General features: G+C 45.4%; 1 protein-coding gene across 2 annotated transcripts in view; it reads right to left on the reverse strand.

The window, feature by feature from the left end:
• LOC124544760 (putative fatty acyl-CoA reductase CG5065) overlaps positions 1-21,456 on the reverse strand; it is a 202,263-nt gene that overhangs the window by 54,966 nt on the left and 125,841 nt on the right. For both annotated transcript variants that reach the window (XM_047123436.1, XM_047123435.1), the window contains exons 3-6: positions 19,842-20,090; positions 15,721-15,866; positions 8,402-8,511; positions 268-460 (exon numbers count right to left, since the gene is read on the reverse strand). In XM_047123436.1, the coding sequence (XP_046979392.1) occupies positions 268-460; positions 8,402-8,511; positions 15,721-15,866; positions 19,842-20,090 (698 nt within the window). The remainder of the gene's footprint in view (positions 1-267; positions 461-8,401; positions 8,512-15,720; positions 15,867-19,841; positions 20,091-21,456) is intronic.

Genomic DNA, 21,456 nt, shown 5'->3' on the forward strand with positions numbered 1-21,456 from the left:
TGTTGGCAAGCTGGGTGCACTCAGTCCCTGTGAGGCAAATTGAGGAGCTACTTGATTGAAAATTAGCGGCTCCGGTCTGACATATTGCCGTGAGAGCGGGGTGCTGACCTCATACCTCTCCGTATCCGAATCCAGTGACACCTGTGGGCTGAGGATGACACTGCGGCGGGCCAGCACCGTTGGGCCCTCATAGTCTGTTAAGTTTTAGTTTCTTATGAAAACCACCGCAGTGCCAGGCGCTGAGGCCGACCGGCGGGCGTGCGTTACCTCTGCGTGGCGGTGTACCAGGCGACGGCGATGAGCAGGTTGATGGCGACGTCGACGGGCACCAGGTCGGCCACCATGTCGCGGTGGCACAGGATGGTGCGCAGCACGCCCTTGCCCGCGCCCGCCAGCAGGCCCGTCGGCCCGTTCAGGTTGTCCACCCAGCCGGGGATCGGCTCCTTCCACGCCGCCGTCACTGCGCACACAAGCACCGACAACACACCTCAGCGATAGCCCTCTCTGAAAATGTCGAAAAACTGATTTTTTTTCGCTCAAACTATTCCCTTTGATGTCCACTTTATTGTAGTGTTCATCCCAAGTTCGCCAGTAACCGCATTATCGAGTTAAGAGTCCGCGCAGGATACGGTCGCCGATACGCAGTGACCAGTTTTCCTTTGTTCGGAAGGGGAGGCCGACATCGGCCGGTCGGCGACGATATAATCGAGGCGCGCACTCTGCAGTCATTCTCAGACGATTTTACAGAAACAATTTGGTAAAAAAAAAAATTTGTTTGCGTTGCTTATACACTACTGGCCATTAAAATTGCTACACCAAGAAGAAATGCAGATGACAAACGGGTATTCATTGGACAAATATATTATGCTAGAACTGACATGTGATTACATTTTCACGCAGTTTGGATACATAGATCCTGAGGAATCAGTACCCAGAACAACCACCTCTGGCTGTAAAAAAGGCTTGGTTCGCCTGGGCATTGAGTCAAACAGACCTTGGATGGCGCGTACAGGTACAGCTGCCCATGCAACTTCAACTCGATACCACAGTTCATCAAGAGTAGTGACTGTCGTATTGTGACGAGCCAGCTGCTCGGCCACCATTGACCAGATATTTTCAATTGGTGAGAGATCTGGAGAATGTGCTGACCAGGGCAGCAGTCGAACATTTTATGTATCCAGAAAGGCCTGTACAGGACCTGCAACAGGCGGTCGTGCGTTATCTTGTTGAAATGTAGGGTTTCGCAGGGATCGAATGAAGGGTAGAGCCACGGGTCGTAACACATCTGAAATGTAACGTCCACTGTTCAAAGTGCCGTCAATGCGAACAATAGGTGACAGAGACGTGTAACCAATGACACCCCATACCATCACGCCGGGTGATACGCCAGTATGGCGATGACGAATACACGCTTCCAATGTGCGTTCACCGCGATGTCGCCAAACACGGATGCGACCATCATGATGCTGTAAACAGAACCTGGATTAATCCGAAAAAATGTCTGTGATGCGGCGTTAAGGGTAACTGCAGCCATGGTCTCCGATCTGATAGTCCATGCTGCTGCAAACGTCGTCGAACTGTTCATGCAGATGGTTGTTGTCTTGCAAACGTCCCCCATCTGTTGACTCAGGGATCGAGGCGTGGCTGCACGATCCGTTACAGCCATGCGGATAAGATGCCTGTTATCTCGACTGCTACTGATACGAGCCCGTTGGGATCCAGAACGGCGTTCCGTGTTACCCCCCTGAACCCACCGATTCCATATTCTGCTAACAGTCATTGGATCTCGACCAATGCGAGCGGCAATGTCGCGATACGATAAACCCCAATCGCGATAGGCTACAATCCGACCTTTATGAAAGTCGGAAACGTGATGGTACGCATTTCTCCTCCTTACACGAGGCATCACAACAACGTTTCACCTGTCAATGCCGGTCAACTGCTGTTTGTGTATGAGAAATCGCTTGGAAACTTTCCTCATGTCAACACGTTGTAGATGTCGCCACCGGCGGCAACCTTGTGTTGATGCTCTGAAAAGCTAATCATTTGCATATCACAGCATCTTCTTCCTGTCGGTTAAATTTCGCGTTTCTAGCACGTCATCTTCGTGGTGTAGCAATTTTAATGGCCAGTAGTGTAGCTTTTATGTCAGCTACGTGACGACATGACCGTAATTTCGTTAGTGGTCATAGTTACTGTCATGTTTCCGTTTAAGTAAGACACTACACGAAATGCGAAAAAGATCGATTTTGCTGCATAAGAAATTTAGTTAACATGTATGTATTAAACCGGGGACCTAGAAACGACTTAGAGGCTTCGTCCCGCCGTAGCCCTCAGTCATTTACAACCCCACAACAGGCCACAGCAGTCCACCCACCCTACCGCCGCCCCACACCGAACCCAAGGTTATTGTGCGGTTCATTCCCCTCTCCCCCTCCCTTCCCCCCTCCCCCGGGAACGTCTCATATCAGATGAGTGTAACCCCAAATGTTTGTGTGGTAGAGTAATTATGGTGTACGCGTGCGAGGAGACAGTGTTTGCGCAGCAATCGGCGACATATTGTAACTGAGGCGGAATAAAGGGAACCAGCCTGGATTCGCCGAGGCAGATGGAAAAACGCCTTAAAAATCATCCACAGGCTGGCCGGCATCCCGGACCTCGACACTAATCCGCCGGGCGGATTCGTGCCGGGGACCGCACACCTACCCGCTAGGGAAGCAGCGCGTTAGAGCGAGCGGCTAGCCGGACAGGATAGTTAACATACTCAACTTCTCTTTAGACTTCGGTGAAGGTCTCTATCTGCCACCAGTCTCGAGAAAACTGATGTGACGTAGCACACTCATTTGCGATTCCGTGCGCCAGCGAGCAATCAGAATCCACAACACTCTTGTCATGTACTTCCATAAATGGTTTGAGATATCGTAATGAGATTTTGACAAATGATAGCCCACAAAGAGGAGAGTGTTTTCCCATATGATTATTATATTGTCTACCATGTTAAACCACTAATTTCATACTTTTTCAACGGAAGAACGTAATTTTTAAGGACTATCGAGAGCTGGTGAAACGAGAAATGATGTGGGTTTTGGAACAAAAGAAGCGAAGACATTACCCGTTTTGCACTCTGTGACCCGATTTGTGAAAAAGCGTCTCCGAAAACCATTCACAATGGGAGAAAAAAATAGTCGACACCATGAACAATGTTGCAACACACGATTTCAACGACGTTGTTACAGGGATTACGGGGAAAAAAAGCTGCCAAAGAGAACGGCAGGACCGCCGTGGCCGCGAAGATGGTTGGAGGAGGACCTACTTTTGGATCTGAAGGGATTACTATATAGCTGAGTGGAGATATGTTCAGCTTATCTATAAAAATGTAACCCGAGTCTAAACGCGTTTTCTCGAAATTATATTTTTCAATTTGACAGTACATTTGATATTGATTCGCACTTGATGACGACATTCTAAACTTAATTTTCCGTCTGCTTACGTATCCAGTTTGCAATATTTTCAAAGCTATTTTCGGTGCGTGCTTTCGTCTCGATATTGTATGCGAAGAAAATGACATATTTCGAAAACAAACATTATGTTGGAAAATGACTTATACAAAATTAATTTGTTAGATCCAAAAATAGGGCTTCGGCAATTCCCGCCGATGACCAGTGCTCCGGTTGCAAGGGGTTCTTCCGCCTGGTGCAGCGGTTACAGGGAGCGTCCGATGTTGAAACAAAAATGAGTTCTTAAAGATAAAAGTGTAGTGAATAAAATTATAAGATCCGTTTAAACATTACCTTTTATTTCACTTGAAAAATTGACGAAAATCCCCTATCTTGCATGCGTTCAAGTAGGACTACGCCCTTCGTTCCGTTTTCAAATGTTTCTTTCCAAAGGGAAACCCAGGACCCAATTTAATCCTTGTTCCACTGAAAAGATGAGTGAAATAGATATTAGGGTCAGGGGTGTTGAGTGACAGCTTAAATTGTTAAAACTGAACATAGCTACAAGTGCCGATGCAATAGCTATTAGATTCTTTACTGAATTTGTGGCTGTGTCAGCCCCCCCTTTTAATTGTAAGGGCGATCAAAAAGTTTCCGTTCGAATGCCGTACAATCTCCGAGGGTAATCGTCGACCCTTGAAGGTCTTTTTTAAGGCACCGAAGGCGTGATACTCGCATGGAGAGAGACCAGGACTATAGGACGTGTGCTCTAATGCCTCCTATTTGTCCGTAAAAACAGAAGAGGCAAGCACTCGGTGAAAAAACCTTTATAAAGTACATAGAATGAACACTGTAAAAACAACGAAGGGGTGTAGGACTCACTAAAACATCTATAACATTCTGAGGTAAAACGAAAATGAATTCGTCAAACACAGGTACAAAGTATCTGGTCTACATTACCTGATGACATTTGAGCGCAAACTGATCCACTGTACACATCGAAGTACTTTGTATTACGTACAAAGGCCGCCAGATGGCGGTACTATACGGCGTTTATGAAAATTATATGTTCTGAAATGCCGAAGTACTGACACAACGACTGATAGAATGTAGTTTTAAATCACAAATTATGTTATACTATATCTAATACTCACTCAGTTTATTATCTAACAGATATCCATCTAGTACAAGGAGATTGGCGAAAATTATCACCGCAAGATGTCGCCAATGCATAGAAAGTTAATTGAAGCAAGTGAACATAAAGCTGTTCAATAAAATAATAAATTACAACATATGCGTAGTTTAATGTCCAGAATTCCATGTGTAAAAGCGTTGAAATCGGGATACTGGTATTCCAACGATAAGAAAAAACAAAATTTACAGAGGTACACGCTAAATGCTAGGAAGGGTATTTTGCACGTGCCGGTTTTGCAGAGATAATCATCAGTACATAAAATAATATACAACATGCAGTACATACTAGTAGAAGAACAGGAATACAACAGACGAGTGTGTATTTAATATACAGCTCAAGATAAATAGTGAAAAATTAGCATTTGCCAAATCTTGTTGTAACGCATAAAATGCAAATTACTGTTCAAAGATGATGAGGTATAGTACACTATGAGCGGACCATTAAAAATCTAGCGGACTTGTGTAATAATATTCCACTTATGATAGAACCAGTAGTACACAAGAAACCAGCGTGCCATCATGTTTAAGTCTGGGAGGTGGCACGAAGGAAGGTGTTAAAACTTTTTAAATTTATTTTTAATATTTCTAGGCTGTTGTGCACAACACATAATAAATTATGTTACTGTTGTCTTACGGCAAGATAACCCTGAAAATATGGGTGTTTTATATCATATTAAGTGATAGGTGCAATACCAAAAACATGCTTGCTGCGTAATAGCAAGCGAACCAAGAATAATACGGTAGTTAAACCACCGAAATGTCCCATAAATGCTTCCAAATACATTAATGATTCGTCATAATGCTGCAATTTTTCTGAAAGCGCCTATGGGTTATTGCAGTGGTTTAACTGCCGTATTTTTCGCGGGTCGCTTGCTAATGCGCAAGGAGCGTGTTTTTGGCATTGCACCTGTTAGTTAATATGATCTGCAGCAATCATATTTGCACGATTACCTTGCCGTAAGACAACGACCAGTTTACTTATTGGTGATATGGACAACATGCTGAAATAAATAGTTCTGATGACGGCTACAATTAGACGAAACTGGCAGTCCTGCAAAACTTTTAGTTGTGGTTGAAGCTCTGTAAAAATAAAACGGTGGAAGTTAATAATAAGATCATTGACGTAACGGACAAGATGTTTTCCAGTAATATGAGTGTTATTCCGTCATTTGCGACAGTAATAGTCTTATTTGGAACAGACATGTTTCGCTTTTTATTTAAACCACCTTTGGTGATCACGGTAACAATTGTGGTTTTGCTTACAAGTCTGTTAAACGAGATCATAAAAAACTCCCATGTTTAAAATTACATTTACTTCTCAGGTTTTTTGACTGCGATTTATTTCAGTGTTTTCTTCTAGACACAGGTATTAGATTGTTTTTAGCGTACTGCATTGACACACAATACTTTATCATTTTGACGTTATTAACAATCCACATTCATCTCGTTTTCTTTGTTTTCTAGCGCACAGAATGCGATTGCCTTTTGTTTACTTTTGTAGCTGTGCAAGCGTCTGTTGTCCATGGAAGTCTCTCTCTCCCTCTCTCTCTCGCCCTCCCTCTTCTTGCTGAGAGTCATCAGACGCATTCCGCATTTCCTCTGGTAGGAGGGACATCTTATATGTACACTGCCCAGTCACACTACATGAACAAACTTGCTGCGAGACCTTCAAGAAGAGAGTCAATGAGGTTCTACAGTAGGGATATGGAATCATGCCGACTCTAGTGCCGTAGCCAGCTGCTGTAGGTTTCTCGGTTGAGGATCCATGGCGCAAACTGCCCGATCGAGGAGATCCCACAGATTCTCGACTAGGTTTAAAGTCGGGGAGTTTGGTGGTGAGCGGAGTATGGTGAACTCATCCTGGTGCTCTTCGAACCACTCACGTACATTGTGAGCCATGTGACATGATGCGTTGTCCTGTTGGTAGATGTCATCGTGTCGAGGATAAACAAACTCCATTTACGGGGTGGAGATGGTACCCAAGGACAGATGCATAATTGTGTTGAAGCAGTGTCCCTTTCAAAATAACGAGATCACCCAGGAAATGCCACTAAAGCATTCCTCCGGTCTGGAACCTTCCGACGATTGTTGCAGAGTGTTTGCTTTCAGATGTTGCACGCCGTACACACCAATGACTATCTGTCCACTGGAGCACAAAACGTGATTTATCTGGAAAGGCCACCGGTCGTCACTAACTATACATCCAGTTGCGGTATCGGTGTGCGAACTCCAGCCTTCGTCGCTGACGCGCAGCAGTGAACATGGGAGCATGAACAAGGCGCTGCTGTGGAGACCCGTACGCAGAATCATTTGCTGAACGGTCGTTGAGGAGACACTGCTGGTAGCGCCTTGGTTGGTCTGGGCGCCAGTCGCTTATCAGTTGCACGTCTATTCTCCTGTACACACCCACACATCACCTCTGTCATCTATGGCCCGTGGTGTACAACAATTGCCCTAGGCGCCGTTTTAGGATAGTGTCGTTTTGCCGCGCACGGTATACTTTAATCGTGGCAGCGTGTGAACAGTTTACAAACCTGGCCGTATCGAATATGCCTCCACCCTTGACCCGAAATCCAATGATCATGCCGCTTTGGACGCCAGGTAAATCTCTCCGTTTCCACACTACGACAACGACTGGATTGTTTTCCGCATCCTCCGACACGCTTCATATACCCTTCACTGCTACTACCGCAACCTGCTGTCTGTGATTGATTATTGCACGTTGACGTCGAACATAGCTGGTGGTCACAATAACATGGCTGGACTGTGTATGTTATTTGGTTTGTGTGTGCATACACAAACACACACACACACACACACACACACACACACACAAAAAAACACATAGAGAGAGAGAGAGAGAGAGAGGGGGGGGGGGAGGGTAAATTGGATACATAGAAACACATATATGGATATCAGGCGCTGTTACAGCAACAAAAGCGAAAGAAAAGACGTTTGCATTCCGAGCGATGAAAACAGGGGAACTTAAATAAGGTGAATAGATAATAACATGAAAATCAGAAAATGTAGTGTGACAGTGCGTTGCAGTGTGCTAAAAAGTGTAATGCCTATGAGTAGAAGAACACTTGTAATTGAGGTTGCTGCTATTGTCTTCAGTCCAAGGAATGGTTTGATGCTGTTCACCGTAGTATTCTATCTTGTGCAAGCTTCTTCGTCTCCGAGTAACTACCGCAACCTATATCCCTCTAAATCTGCTTGCTGTATTTATCTCTTGGTCTCCCTAAACGTTGTTTCCCCCTCCCCCGCCCCACACACACTTCCCTCCAATACTAAATTAATGATCCGTTGATGTCTCAGAATGTGTCCTATCAACCGATCCCGTCTTCTAGTCAAGTTGTGACACAAATTTCTTTTCTCTCCAATTCTGTTCAGTACCTCCTCATTAATTGCTAATCAGGAACTGAAGTAGAAGCAATAAAAGTGGGACCAGTGAAAGTATTTCTAAACATGGGCACTGTTTATTATCTCGTTAAATCGATTTGTAAGCAAAATCGCAATTGTTGTTGTGACCATTTATGACACTTTAATTAAAAGTGAAACGCATGTGACCGGCATAAGACATTATTACAGGCGCTGAAGATCAAGTAGCTCCCTTATTACTTGTGAAACTGCTAATACAGAAGTGAAGAACAGAAAAAGTCAACGTATAAGATGTCCTACTTCGTGAATTTCGAGTACCACTGAAGCCCACGGCTGAGGCCCTGCGCTCGATGCCTGGCGGCCATGTTGTGACGTAGGCTGTGACTCACCAATGGAGGGCCGGACGATGGCGACGGGCAGGCCGCCGCTCTGCTCCACCAGCATGTGCTCCGCCAGCGCCTTGGTGAAGGTGTACGTGTTGGGCCGGTTGCCGATGATCCTGCGCACACGGCAACGCTTCGTTAGCCCACACATCTCCCGATCTGCGCACACTCACCGGTAGTGGCGAAGGAAATGCAACTGTCTCTTACACACTAGCCAAGTGCACAGGACAGCGAATGGGATGTGGGTGGATGGAAGAGGTGCTTCCGTCAGGCACGACAGGGAGCTAAATACAGTGACATTCTCTGTATCTATTACAGGCAACCATTCACACTGAGTCAATCTACAAAGGGTGTAGTTTTATCATATGCCAGTTGCCTAAGCGAGAGCGATGGGTGGCCAGAAGTCATAAGATTTTAGAGAAGATTACACGGCGCATGCATACGAATAGAGAGAGGCAGAGGCAGACACAAGTTACAGGAGAGACAAGGGCAGATGTCCTAACGCCGTCTCCTCTGGAGGAGATGCTAAGTACTGGGTAGTGAAATTGCAGATACACATAGAGGTCCATTGTGGGGTTTAATTGTCATATGGCAGCGAAACTTGGTACATATGCTAATGCTTTAACACAGAACCGATTCAAGTTTGAAAGTAAATTAATTCGACTTTTAGCCACCAGGTGAAAATCTGGCGCTGTGAATGCAAGAAAGACACATATATACAGGGGGGTGCATCGATCGTGACCGGGCCAAATATCTCACGAAATAAGCATCAAACGAAAAAACTACAAAGGACGAAACTTGTCTAGCTTAAAGGGGGAATCCAGATGCGCTATGGTTGGCCCGCTAGATGGCGCTGCCATAGGTCAAACGGATATCAACTGGTTTTTTTTTTAAAAACTAGGAACCCCATTTTTATTACATATTCGTGTAGTACGTAAAGAAATATGAATGTTTTAGTTGGACCACTTTTTTCGCTTTGTGATAGATGGCGCTGTAATAGTCACAAACGTATGGCTCACAATTTTAGACGAACAGTTGGTAACAGGTAGGTTTTTTAAATTAAAATACAGAACGTAAGTACGTTTGAACATTTTATTTCGGTTGTTCCAATGTTGTACATGTACCGTTGTGAACTTATCATTTCTGAGAACGCATGCTGGTACAGGGTGATTACCTGTAAATACCACATTAATGCAATAAATGCTCAAAATGGTGCCCGTCAACCTCAATGCATTTGGCAATATGTGTAACGACATCGCTCTCAACAGCGAGTAGTTCACCTTCCGTAATGTTCGCACATGCATTGACAATGTGCTGACGCATGTCGTCAGACGTTGTCGGTGGATCACAATAGCAAATATCCATCAGTTTTCCGCACAGAAAGAAATCCGGGGACGTCAGATCCGGTGAACGTGCGGCCCATGGTATGGTGCTTCGACGACCAATCCACCTATAATGAAATATGCTATTCAGTACCACTTCAACCGCATGCGAGCTATATGCCAGACATCCATGATGTTGGAAGTACATCGCCATTGTGTCACGCAGTGAAACATCTTGTAGTAACATCGGTAGAACATTACATAGGAAATCAGTATACATTGCACCATTTAGATTGCCATCGATAAAATTGGGGCAAATTATCCTTCCTCCCATAATGCCGCACCATACATTAACCCGCCAAGGTCGCTGATGTTCCACTTGTCGTAGCCATCTTGGATTTTCCGTTGCCCAATAGTGCATATTATGCCGGTTTACGTTACCGCTGTTGGTGAATGACGCTTCGTCGCTAAATAGAACGTGTGCAAAAAATCTGTCATCGTCCCGTAATTTCTCTTGTGCACAGCGGCAGAACTGTACACGATGTTCAAAGTCGTCGCCATGCAATTCCTGGTGCATAGAAATATGGTACGGGTGCAATCGATGTTGATGCAGCATTCTCAACACCGACGTTTTTGAGATTCCCGATTCTCGCGCAGTTTGTCTGCTGCTGATGTGCGGATTAGCCGCGACAGCAGCTAAAACACCTACTTGGGCATCATCATTTGTTGCAGGTCGTGGTTGACGTTTCACATGTGGCTGAACACTTTCTGTTTCCTTAAATAACGTAACTATCCGGCGAACGGTCCGGACACTTGGATGATGTCGTCCAGGATACCGAGCAGCATACATAGCACACGCCCGTTGGGAATATTGATCACAATAGCCATACATCAACACGATATTGACCTTTTCAGCAATTGTTAACGGTTCATTTTAACAAGAAGCAAATACCGTGCGCATTGGAGGAATGTTACGTGATACCACGTACTTACACGTTTGTGACTATTAAAGTGCCATCTATCACAAAGCGAAAAAAGTGGTCCAACTAACATTCCTATTTCTTTACGTACTACACAAATATGTAATAAAAAATAGGGGTTCCTATTTAAAAAGACGCAGTTGATATCCGTTTGACCTATGGCAGCGCCATCTAGCGGGCCGACCATAGCGCCATCTGGTTTCACCTTTCAAGCTAGACGAGTTTCATTCTTTGTTGTTTTTTCGTCTGACGCTTCTTTCGTGAGATATTTGGCCCGGTCGCTATCAATGGACCACCCTGTATATATATATTTCCATACTCAGTTGAATGGGAATGGGGCACGGACAGAGAAGGTCAAACAAATGAAAAGGCATAATGATGATTTTTATTATTAACCATCTTGGACGAAACGAGTGGTTTTCCACAGAGTTGCGCTGTTTGAAAGCAGGAATCAGATGCTGTACGAGAAGGTCTTGATAACGCGCAGATATCACAGTACACCTGACAGACCCTCTGGATGTATTCTCTTCTGAGGAACGGACCAAGAATGAAGGTGCTTGTGATTCCACACCACACAGTAACACAGCGAGTGCAATGGCTCTTTGTGCGAAATACGTCATTTAATAGTACCCCATATTCGGCAGTTATGTGTATTCACTGCACCCTCTAGTGTAAAATGGGCATTGTCACTCCATAGACTCTTGCCCGGCCACACATCATCAATTTCGATTCATGCCAGAAGCAAAAGAGCAAATTCAGAACGTTGCTGCAGATCATGAGGTTTCAGTTGCTACACTGTCTGAATCTTGTACGGGTACCAATGTAATATAGAGTGCAAAGCTTTCTTTACTGTTGGCCATGGGATGGATAACTCTCGTAACATTGCACAAGCACTAGCATTACCTGGGGCAGTTACAGCAACAGCAACGTCGACAATAACATCCACTGGGATGCCACCCCGAACTCACCAATGTTTCATTATCATCTTCTGTAAACCATATAATGACATTTGGACCTCTCTTCAGACCTTTCAGTCGGCGATACTATCTCAATGGAGCACCGCAACGGCTGGCGTTCACAGTGCATGGCCCCTTCGCGATAGCCGTGCTGTTCACTCACTATATGGCTTGTCAAATGACAGCATGAATGTCATGCCGTCATACAAACAGTGTACAGCGCCAGATTTGCACCTGGTGTTAAAAAATTGGAACTAATTTTTTCCAGCATATATAGGTTCTGCATTAACGCATTAGCGTATCTACCACGTTTCGCTGCCATACGATAATTACAGCCCCCACTGGGTTTCATAGAGTAACTGCACTTTATGTACTACCACCCAGTATAAAGAAGGCGACATTCATAATGCTTCTACAGTTACGGGAGATGTGATACGCCCTCTCTCACATGCCTTCTGATTGGTTTCTGAAAGAATACTGGGCTGTCTACGTCTACATTTGCACCTACATCCATACTCTGCAAAACACTGTAAGTGGATGGCTGCGGGTACTCCCCTCTGCGCCAGTTGTGGAGCGCGGGGAGAATGATTGCTTAACCACCTCTTTAAGTAGCCTAATCATGTTTGCGCGATCTCTATGGGAGCGGTGCGTAGGGGCTCTGGTATATTAAGAGATTCCTCAATTAAAGTTGGTTCTTGAAGCTTACGAAGTAATCTCTCACGGAATGGTTTGCGTCTGTCTTCAAGCTTCCACCACTTCATTTCTTTCGTCTGGGCATTACACACTCTAGCAGTAATCTAAGACGGGTTGCCCGAGTGCTTTACAAGCATTTTCCTTTGTAGACTGTATGCATTTCTCCAGTTTTCTAGCAATAAACCGGCGTCTGCCACCTGCTTTACCTAAGACTGAGCCTATGTGATCGATCCGTTTCATATCCCAACATGTTGTTACACTCAGATATTTGTGTCAATTGACCGGCTCGAACTGTGACGTATTCATATTGTAATCAAGAGAATATGACGTTTTTTCGTTTTGTGAAGTGCACAGTTTTACATTTATGAATGCTTAAAGCAAGTTGCCAGTCTTTGCACCACTTTCAAAATTGATCAAGATCTCTCTGAACATTTGTTCAGCTTTTTTCCTGACAGTACTTCATTATTGATACATCCACAACTACACCATACTGCTTAAGTGACCTGACAGTGTCTGGTGGCGGGTATATCTGGTACCACTAACTCCCCTGCCCCTCCCCTCCCCCCCTGAACGATGACCTCGTTGTCTGGTCTCCTTCCCGAAACAACCCCCCCCCCCCCCCATCCTACCTCGTGGATGGGCGGACGAGGGCGGTGGTGTCTTTCTGTGAACACTGAGCATCGTTCCGGCTAGGGCAGCGAACGACACTTGGCTTCACAGTGCTAGGGAACACGGTGCAGCTGGGACTGAAGGCTTCGTTAATGTGGCTTGTTTTCAGGTACGACAGCCAGAGGAGAGCGTGTGTGGTTTGATCAGTGTTGGCTAGTAGTGCATGCAACTGAGTCACAACTGGCCTCCTTAGGCCGCCTATTAAACACAACGAGGCCATTGGTGGATCTACTGTATTCAGTCGAAAAAATTCTAATTCGTCGATGTGTGTATAGTAAGATTTTATTTGCAATTGCTGCTGTATTTAGTGTCTTACAGGTCTTATCTTCTGCATGAAGCAGAATGTACATATGGTAGATTTTACTGGGGGTTTTGTCTCTCATGTATTGCCTGTATAATAGGAAGTAATGTGTTGCTTTTGGTTGGATGGAATTTAAGATTTACTGTGTGTTGTTATTTGTGTCTGCTAATTCACGCCCCTTTTACCAAAACGCTGAATGAGTTAAGAGGGGCTGATTTATTTGTGGTCTGTCCTGTTGTCATTTTGCTACCTTAATCTGTGCCTCATTTATTGTAAAGCTGATAGATTCCAGTGGCGCAATTTAAGTAAATGCGTATTATCTTGTATAAGGCCTTAAGTGATGTTTTGTTAATTGGTTGTGTCTTCTTCTGTATACGCTGTGGGTAGTGTATGCTTATTAAAGGTTTCATTAAGTGTTTACATACACACAACGTCCAGCCACGTTCCACTGTCACTGCTTCTTGCGCCAGAGTTTATTAGTGTTCTTCTACAGTTACTTAACTTTGTTATTTATTTAACCTGATCAGATTAGGGTCTTGGCCCTCCCTTACCTTAAGCTCTCTCTTACATCAGACCATGCTTTCACACATGCTGTATATTTTCATCTTATTTACCTGATGCATAACAATAATTTTAATATGACAAATAGTTATAAACGAGTGTTAATAGAATGAAAGTGATTTGAATGTACCGGGTGATCAAATAGTCAGTATAAATTTGAAAACCGAATAAATCACGGAATAATGTAGATAGAGAGGTACAAATTGACACACATGCTTGGAATGACATGGGGTTTTATTAGAACCAAAAAAACACAAACGTTCAAAAAATGTCCGATAGATGGCGCTTCATCTGATCAGATCAGCAATAATTAGCATAACAAAGTAAGACAAAGCAAAAATGATGTTCTTTACAGGAAATCCTCAATATGTCCACCATCATTCCTCGACTATAGCTGTAGTCGAGGAATAATGTTATAAACAGCACTGTAAAGCATGTCCGGAGTTATGGTGAAGCACTGGCGTCGGATGTTGTCTTTCAGCATCCCTAGAGATATCGATCACGATACACTTGCGACTTCAGGTAACCCCAAAGCCAATAATCGCACGGACTGAGGTCTGGGGACCTGGGAGGCCAAGCATGACGAAAGTGGCGGCTGAGCACACGATCATCACCAAACGACGCGCGCAAGAGATCTTTCACGCGTCTAGCAATATGGGGTGTTTTTTTTTTTTTTGTTCTAATAACACCTCATCTCGTTCCAAGCATGTGTGTCAATTTTTACCTCTCAATCTACATCATTCCGTGGTTTATTAAGTTTTCAAATTTATACTGACATTTTGATCATCCGGTATGTAGGGACAATGTAAATAAATAGTATTGAGAACTAATATAGATAGCTAATACGAGCAGTACTTCTACTACTGCTGCTGCTACTGTCATTAACAGTAATAATATAAAATAGATAGTGGCAGATACAAATAATATTTATACGTGTATAGAAACGATATAGCAAGTTAATAGGAAGGGAAATATAGGTAGACTGCACGAGCTAAGAATATTGAGAAATGAAGATATTTTTGGAAAGAAGGATGTAAAGGGGTAACTAGTGCGTACAAGGACAATGATATTATCATTGCTTCAGAAGATATGTCATATCTTTTGAAGTAGGATATCTTACTCAGTTCTCTAATGCAATGAGGGAGCGCATCCCAGAGTCGGATTCCTGCTACTGGAAAGAACTTCGAGAAAGCAACTGAGTGATGGAGCACGACACAAAGGAATTTGGTCTGTTGGCAAAGGGTGTTTCTGCCTTGTTCTTGAGACAAGAGCGTTAAGATCGAGGAGAGGTATGATGGACAGTGTACGTTGATAGGATAACAGAGGAGATAGACTGAATGAAAATCACTGCGCTTGTCTGTACGCAGCCAGAATCGAACGTCGCAGATACAATATATGAAGGGCTTATTTCAATAGTGGTACAAGTCCATTTTTGTTCATTGTGAGATACAGAGTCCTAAAGTTAAATGAGCGCTGAAAAATCTGCAGTTGAGATACCAGAAATATCCAAACATATGGCTTCTTGCTAGATATGAATCTTTCTTTCTGTTTGTTTGGATCATTAATTGCAGAAGTATTATAGGCAGAAAAGTGGAGGTAATGGACTTGTACCACTATTGAAATAAGCCCTTCATATGGAACACAGGCGTTCGTAACTAATTCCAGGTGCAGTGAGCTTTTCTGAGAAAGACCATGCCGGATAACATCGCTGTAATCAACAACTGGAAGCTTTTAAGATGACGCCACGCAATGGCTGCAACTTGTTTAACACTGTAGCATTGACGGTGCAATGGACAAATGCAGTTATAGCGAAATAAGGCGGGAGGTGCGCAGCGGTACTGACTTGGGCGTGATTGCGTCCAGCAGGTCCTCGTCCATCCACTCGACGCACTCGACGATCTTCTCGGGATCTGCGGGCGGTGGGTACACCATCTCCGACACCTCGCTGCGGTCACAGTTGCAGTACGCAGTCGACACGTGCACCAGCGCCTGCAACATGACGCCCGTCTAGCGTCTCAACAACGCCGCCACTTCCACGTCATCACTCCTGGAAACGGTGGGGTGTTTCCCTACGGTGATTGTGCGGCGTCTGGCCACTGCGAAGCGGCAACAATGCACAGGCACCTGCCTCCGTAGGCGAGGTCGCCAACACGCTGATAACACAAGCGGCTGCCTTTGCAGTGACGCCGTGACTGGGAAGCGTGGAATACTGACGAATGGCGTCGCGTTGTGTTCACCAGTGAATGGTGGTTCAACACTACCCCGGACAGCCATCGTCGGCGACTACACTGGCCACCCTGGCAAAGGTCTCGTTCATCCAACGTCTTGGAGGGTAACCGCATAGTTAAGTCCTGTTATGGTGCGGAGAGTCATCGGCTACATCAGGTATTGGCTGGTAGTGACTGAGGGAATTCTGGTGATACAAAGGTACATCACGGGCATCTTGTGTCCTTGTGCGTTACCTCTCACGCGACAGTACTGTGGTGTCATTTACCAGCAGGACAATACTCTCCACACATGGACCGTGTGTCTATGAATTGTCTCTGTGATGCTGAGGTACTCCCGCGGCCAGGAAGCTCCCCCGATCTGTGCCTGCTGGAATATGTGTAAGACCAACTGGGACGTCAACTCCTTCCCAGTATCAAGGATACACAGGTCATGGCTTTGTTAAACCCTCCCCAAGCGAATCAGTGCGTGCATGCAGACCAGAGGGAGTGCACTGCCGTACTGATAAGTTGACTCCTACTGCCAAGTTCTTCGTAAATCTGACTCGACATTGTAATCATTGAAACAATATCACATTCCCTCTGAACCCGTGAAGTTTCATTTCGGTTGCTCCTCCCCTTTTTGGCACATTACTTTTTTGGCCAAGGAGTGTATCTTGCATTACCACTTCTGATACTGTGTAACGTTCTTGTATTAGAGTCAAACAATAATATCCATTGCTAAAGAAATTGTGTGATACTATACACCGTGATTCAACTGCCCCTAGCGATGTCGTTTTATGTACCCACAACGTTACACTTCGCCTCCAAAAACCAGGCGCGAGATTTTCATATTCTCTCGTTCGCTACTCGTAAGTTATTAGCTCTACAGAAAAAAAAAATGTCAGGACATTTTTGTAGGAAATTCAATTTACTTAGATTTTGTACTTGGATAAGTTTTGGCTGGGCCATGGTTTCCAAGTTATTCAAGACAAACGTACGAAAGTGACCTTCAAACTCACGTCCACTCCTACACGCATACCTCGTAAGTCAGGCTTTCTAATACTGTTCGTGACGCTCCGTCCTACCACTGCACAAAAATTTACGACTTCAACAACTATTCCCGATATTCGATCACATTTAGTCTCTATCGCTTGGACTATTACGCCGCCACCATAATCAACTATTTCCTTAACATTACTGATTTAAAAGTGCCTGTGAGGGCAATGAAATAAAAACGGTATTTGTAAACATTACGCTAAAGCTAATGACGTTGACAATGCGATCCAAACTTAAGCCTTACTAGTTTCATAGTCAGAAGGCTTGAGCAATACAACGATGTAATTGTTCATTTTACGCTGCTAAAATCCACAAAAGATCTAGGTAAAGTTTACAAAGAGGTCAGTTTCATAATTTGTAATTCCCCAGCTAAGACGGCGACGTAATGAGGTCAATCAGTAAAGACCAAAACGTTCGAATGTGGTGCAGTCGCAAATTTTTGTACAGTGGTAGAAATATGCTAGAAATACTGAGCAGTGGAGGTTGAGTGTGGAAGTGGTGGTGGGGGAGGGAGGGGGGAGTAACTAGAAAACTTTGGCCGCTGGCGAAAACGCACTACATCAGATTTCCTACAAAAACGTCCTGTTCAATTTTGCTCTAGGACAAATAGTTTGCGAGTAGCGAGTGAGAGATGAAAATCTTGCGCGTGGCTTTTGTGAAGGCCAGACCTAACACTCCGGGTTGTATAAAGCGACAGGGGTACGACAGCTGAATCACCCTATATGAAAAGCTCTGTAATTATCAACAGGCAGACGCTCTAGCACAGGGATCCCCAAACTACACTCCTGGAAATTGTAATAAGAACACCGTGAATTCATTGTCCCAGGAAGGGGAAACTTTATTGACACATCCCTGGAGTCAGATACATCACATGATCACACTGACAGAACCACAGGCACATAGACACAGGCAACCGAGCATGCACAATGTCGGCACTAGTACAGTGTATGTCCACCTTTCGCAGCAATGCAGGCTGCTATTCTCCCATGGAGACGATCGTAGAGATGCTGGATGTAGTCCCGTGGAACGGCTTGCCATGCCATTTCCACCTGGCGCCTCAGTTGGACCAGCGTTCGTGCTGGACGTGCAGACCGCGTGAGACGACGCTTCATCCAGTCCCAAACATGCTCAATGGGGGACAGATCCGGAGATCTTGCTGGCCAGGGTAGTTGACTTACACCTTCTAGAGCACGTTGGGTGACACGGGATACATGCGGACGTGCATTGTCCTGTTGGAACAGCAAGTTCCCTTGCCGGTCTAGGAATGATAGAACGATGGGTTCGATGACGGTTTGGATGTACCGTGCACTATTCAGTGTCCCCTCGACGATCACCAGTGGTGTACGGCCAGTGTAGGAGATCGCTCCCCACACCATGATGCCGGGTGTTGGCCCTGTGTGCCTCGGTCGTATGCAGTCCTGATTGTGGCGCTCACCTGCACGGCGCCAAACACGCATACGACCATCATTGGCACCAAGGCAGAAGCGACTCTCATCGCTGAAGACGACACGTCTCCATTCGTCCCTCCATTCACGCCTGTCGCGACACCACTGGAGGCGGGCTGCACGATGTTGGGGCGTGAGCGGAAGACGACCTAACGGTGTGCGGGACCGTAGCCCAGCTTCATGGAGACGGTTGCGAATGGTCCTCGCCGATACCCCAGGAGCAACAGTGTCCCTAATTTGCTGGGAAGTGGCGGTGCGGTCCCCTACGGCACTGCGTAGGATCCTACGGTCTTGGCGTGCATCCGTGCGTCGCTGCGGTCCGGTCCCAGGTCGACGGGCACGTGCACCTTCCGCCGACCACTGGCGACAACATCGATGTACTGTGGAGACCTCACGCCCCACGTGTTGAGCAATTCGGCGGTACGTCCACCCGGCCTCCCGCATGCCCACTATACGCCCTCGCTCAAAGTCCGTCAACTGCACATACGGTTCACGTCCACGCTGTCGCGGCATGCTACCAGTGTTAAAGACTGCGATGGAGCTCCGTATGCCACTGTAAACTGGCTGACACTGACGGCGGCGGTGCACAAATGCTGCGCAGCTAGCGCCATTCGACGGCCAACACCGCTGTTCCTGGTGTGTCCGCTGTGCCGTGCGTGTGATCATTGCTTGTACAGCCCTCTCGCAGTGTCCGGAGCAAGTATGGTGGGTCTGACACACCGGTGTCAATGTGTTCTTTTTTCCATTTCCAGGAGTGTATTTTGGACAAGTGACCCCTTTTCCAAAATGAACTGTTACCTCAGACCCCCATGGCCAAATTACCTACTTTTAAGAGTAACCCCCTTATTCATAATGGTCCTGCTACAGAGTGTTATTTTTCATTCTGACTTAGGTCAATGGAAGAAGACAGAGTGAGAATTATCAATGCTTTAAGTTAGCAGACTATTATGAATAAGGGGGCCTATCTTTAGTTTTTTCCTACCTTGAAAGTTTTAAATAAAAACTTGTGTTAGTTTAATAGGGGTCGATTTTTAGACCTCGTCGACCTCCAAAATCAGCTTTGGTTTATGTCGACCCCTAGGAAACCGATATCGACCCCAAGGGGTCGATATCGACCACTTTGGGAATCCCTGCTCTAGCAGATCATTTATTGTCAAAGTGATTGTCCGCACGAATATGCCACAGGAAACAACTCGAATGAGACAGGAACTTGTAGTGGAGATTTGCACTCGTAGAAGTTTAAACGAGGGACTCACCTCGAGCTTGTCCATCTTGTGGCAGAGTTGGACTAGGCGCTTGGTGCCGACGATGTTCATGGCGACGGACAGCTTGAGCTTCTCGTCGAACTTGACGGTGGCGGCCGAGTGGAAGACGACGGAGACGTTGTCGGCGAGGATCTTCTGGTCGGTGGCGCTGAGTCCGAGGTGAGGGCTCGTGATGTCGCCGCACACCGGCACCAGCTTGTTCAGCGCGTCCGGGCGCTCGCGCCGCAGCTGGTCGAACAGCTGTGGGCACCACAACACGGCGGTGAGACTCGGAGATTACACTGTCAGTAGCAGGTATCCAGAGGGCGTGTCTAAGATCGTCTTTGATTTGGTCGTAGACACATATGCCGTGGGATAGCGGTATGCGCAGATGTTGACGGCGGTAGTATCATGTATAAAAGGGCAGTGCATTGACGGAACTGTAATTTGTACGCAGGTGATCCATGTGAAAAGGCTCCGGACGTGATTATGGTCCCAAGATGGGAATTAACATACCTCGAACACGGAATGGTAGTTGGAACCAGATGTATGGCACATTTCATTTGGGAAATCATTAGGAAATTCAGTATTTCGAGATCTGCAGCGAGAATGGAGTGCCGAGGAAACCAACTTACAGGCAACACAGTGACCGACGGCCTTCACTTAACGGCCAGGAGCAGCAGTGTTGGCATAGAGTTGTCAGTGGCATCAGACAAGCAACACTGCGTGAAATAACTGCAGAAATCAATGTGGGGCCTACTACGAACGAATCCGTTAGGACAGTGGGGCGAAATATGGAGTTAGTTGGCTATGGCAGCAGACCAACGCGACTCTCTTTGCTAACAGTACGACATCGCCTGCAGCGCCTCTCGTGGTCTCGTGACCATGTCGTTTGGACCCTAGACGTCTGGTAAACCGTGGCCTGGTGTAATGGTACTTGAATTACGTAGCCATTACGGCACCTCACCTCAACCTCTCGATACAACAATATTCTACTGTGTTTCTGTAAAATAGTTAACATATTTTTATAAAGAAAGTAATGTAATAAACATATGTTTTATTACGAATGCCACACAAAACGAAAAATGAGCAAAGAAAATCTCTGCCTCCACAAAACTCTCTGGCGAAAACAACAGCCACACTCTTCGGTTTGTTTATATTTTGTTAAGTATGTGGGAGTCGCTATCGGTGGAAAAGTGCCTGTTTCACTTGATATTTAACGATGCTGGAAACCATACATAGTGTGTTTCAGAGCAGTGTTTGCAACAAGAATAAAAACAGTGAGTAATACCATCAAATTAATCTTGCAATTTTAATATTCTTCCCACATACGGTGCTCACTTTTTCGTCTCCATATTTTCCACAGATGCAAGACCACCACAATACTCCAAACTAAATTGCCTCATCTGATGATGAATCGCCAGGCGATTCGAAACCGGTTATGAATAAATAAAACTTGAAGAAAAAACGGCTATTGGTTGCAGTAATTCCTGAAACCTTCATCCATATATATTTTATGCTTCATAGAAAAGCTCATGGAACATGCAACTTTATTTAAAAATTTGCCACACCTGGGAATCGAACCCATGCCACCAAAGTTGTTTGCGAGCATACTGCCACACAGCCA

The sequence above is a fragment of the Schistocerca americana genome, chromosome 8 (assembly GCF_021461395.2).
Source record: "Schistocerca americana isolate TAMUIC-IGC-003095 chromosome 8, iqSchAmer2.1, whole genome shotgun sequence".
Taxonomy (NCBI): domain Eukaryota; kingdom Metazoa; phylum Arthropoda; class Insecta; order Orthoptera; family Acrididae; genus Schistocerca; species Schistocerca americana.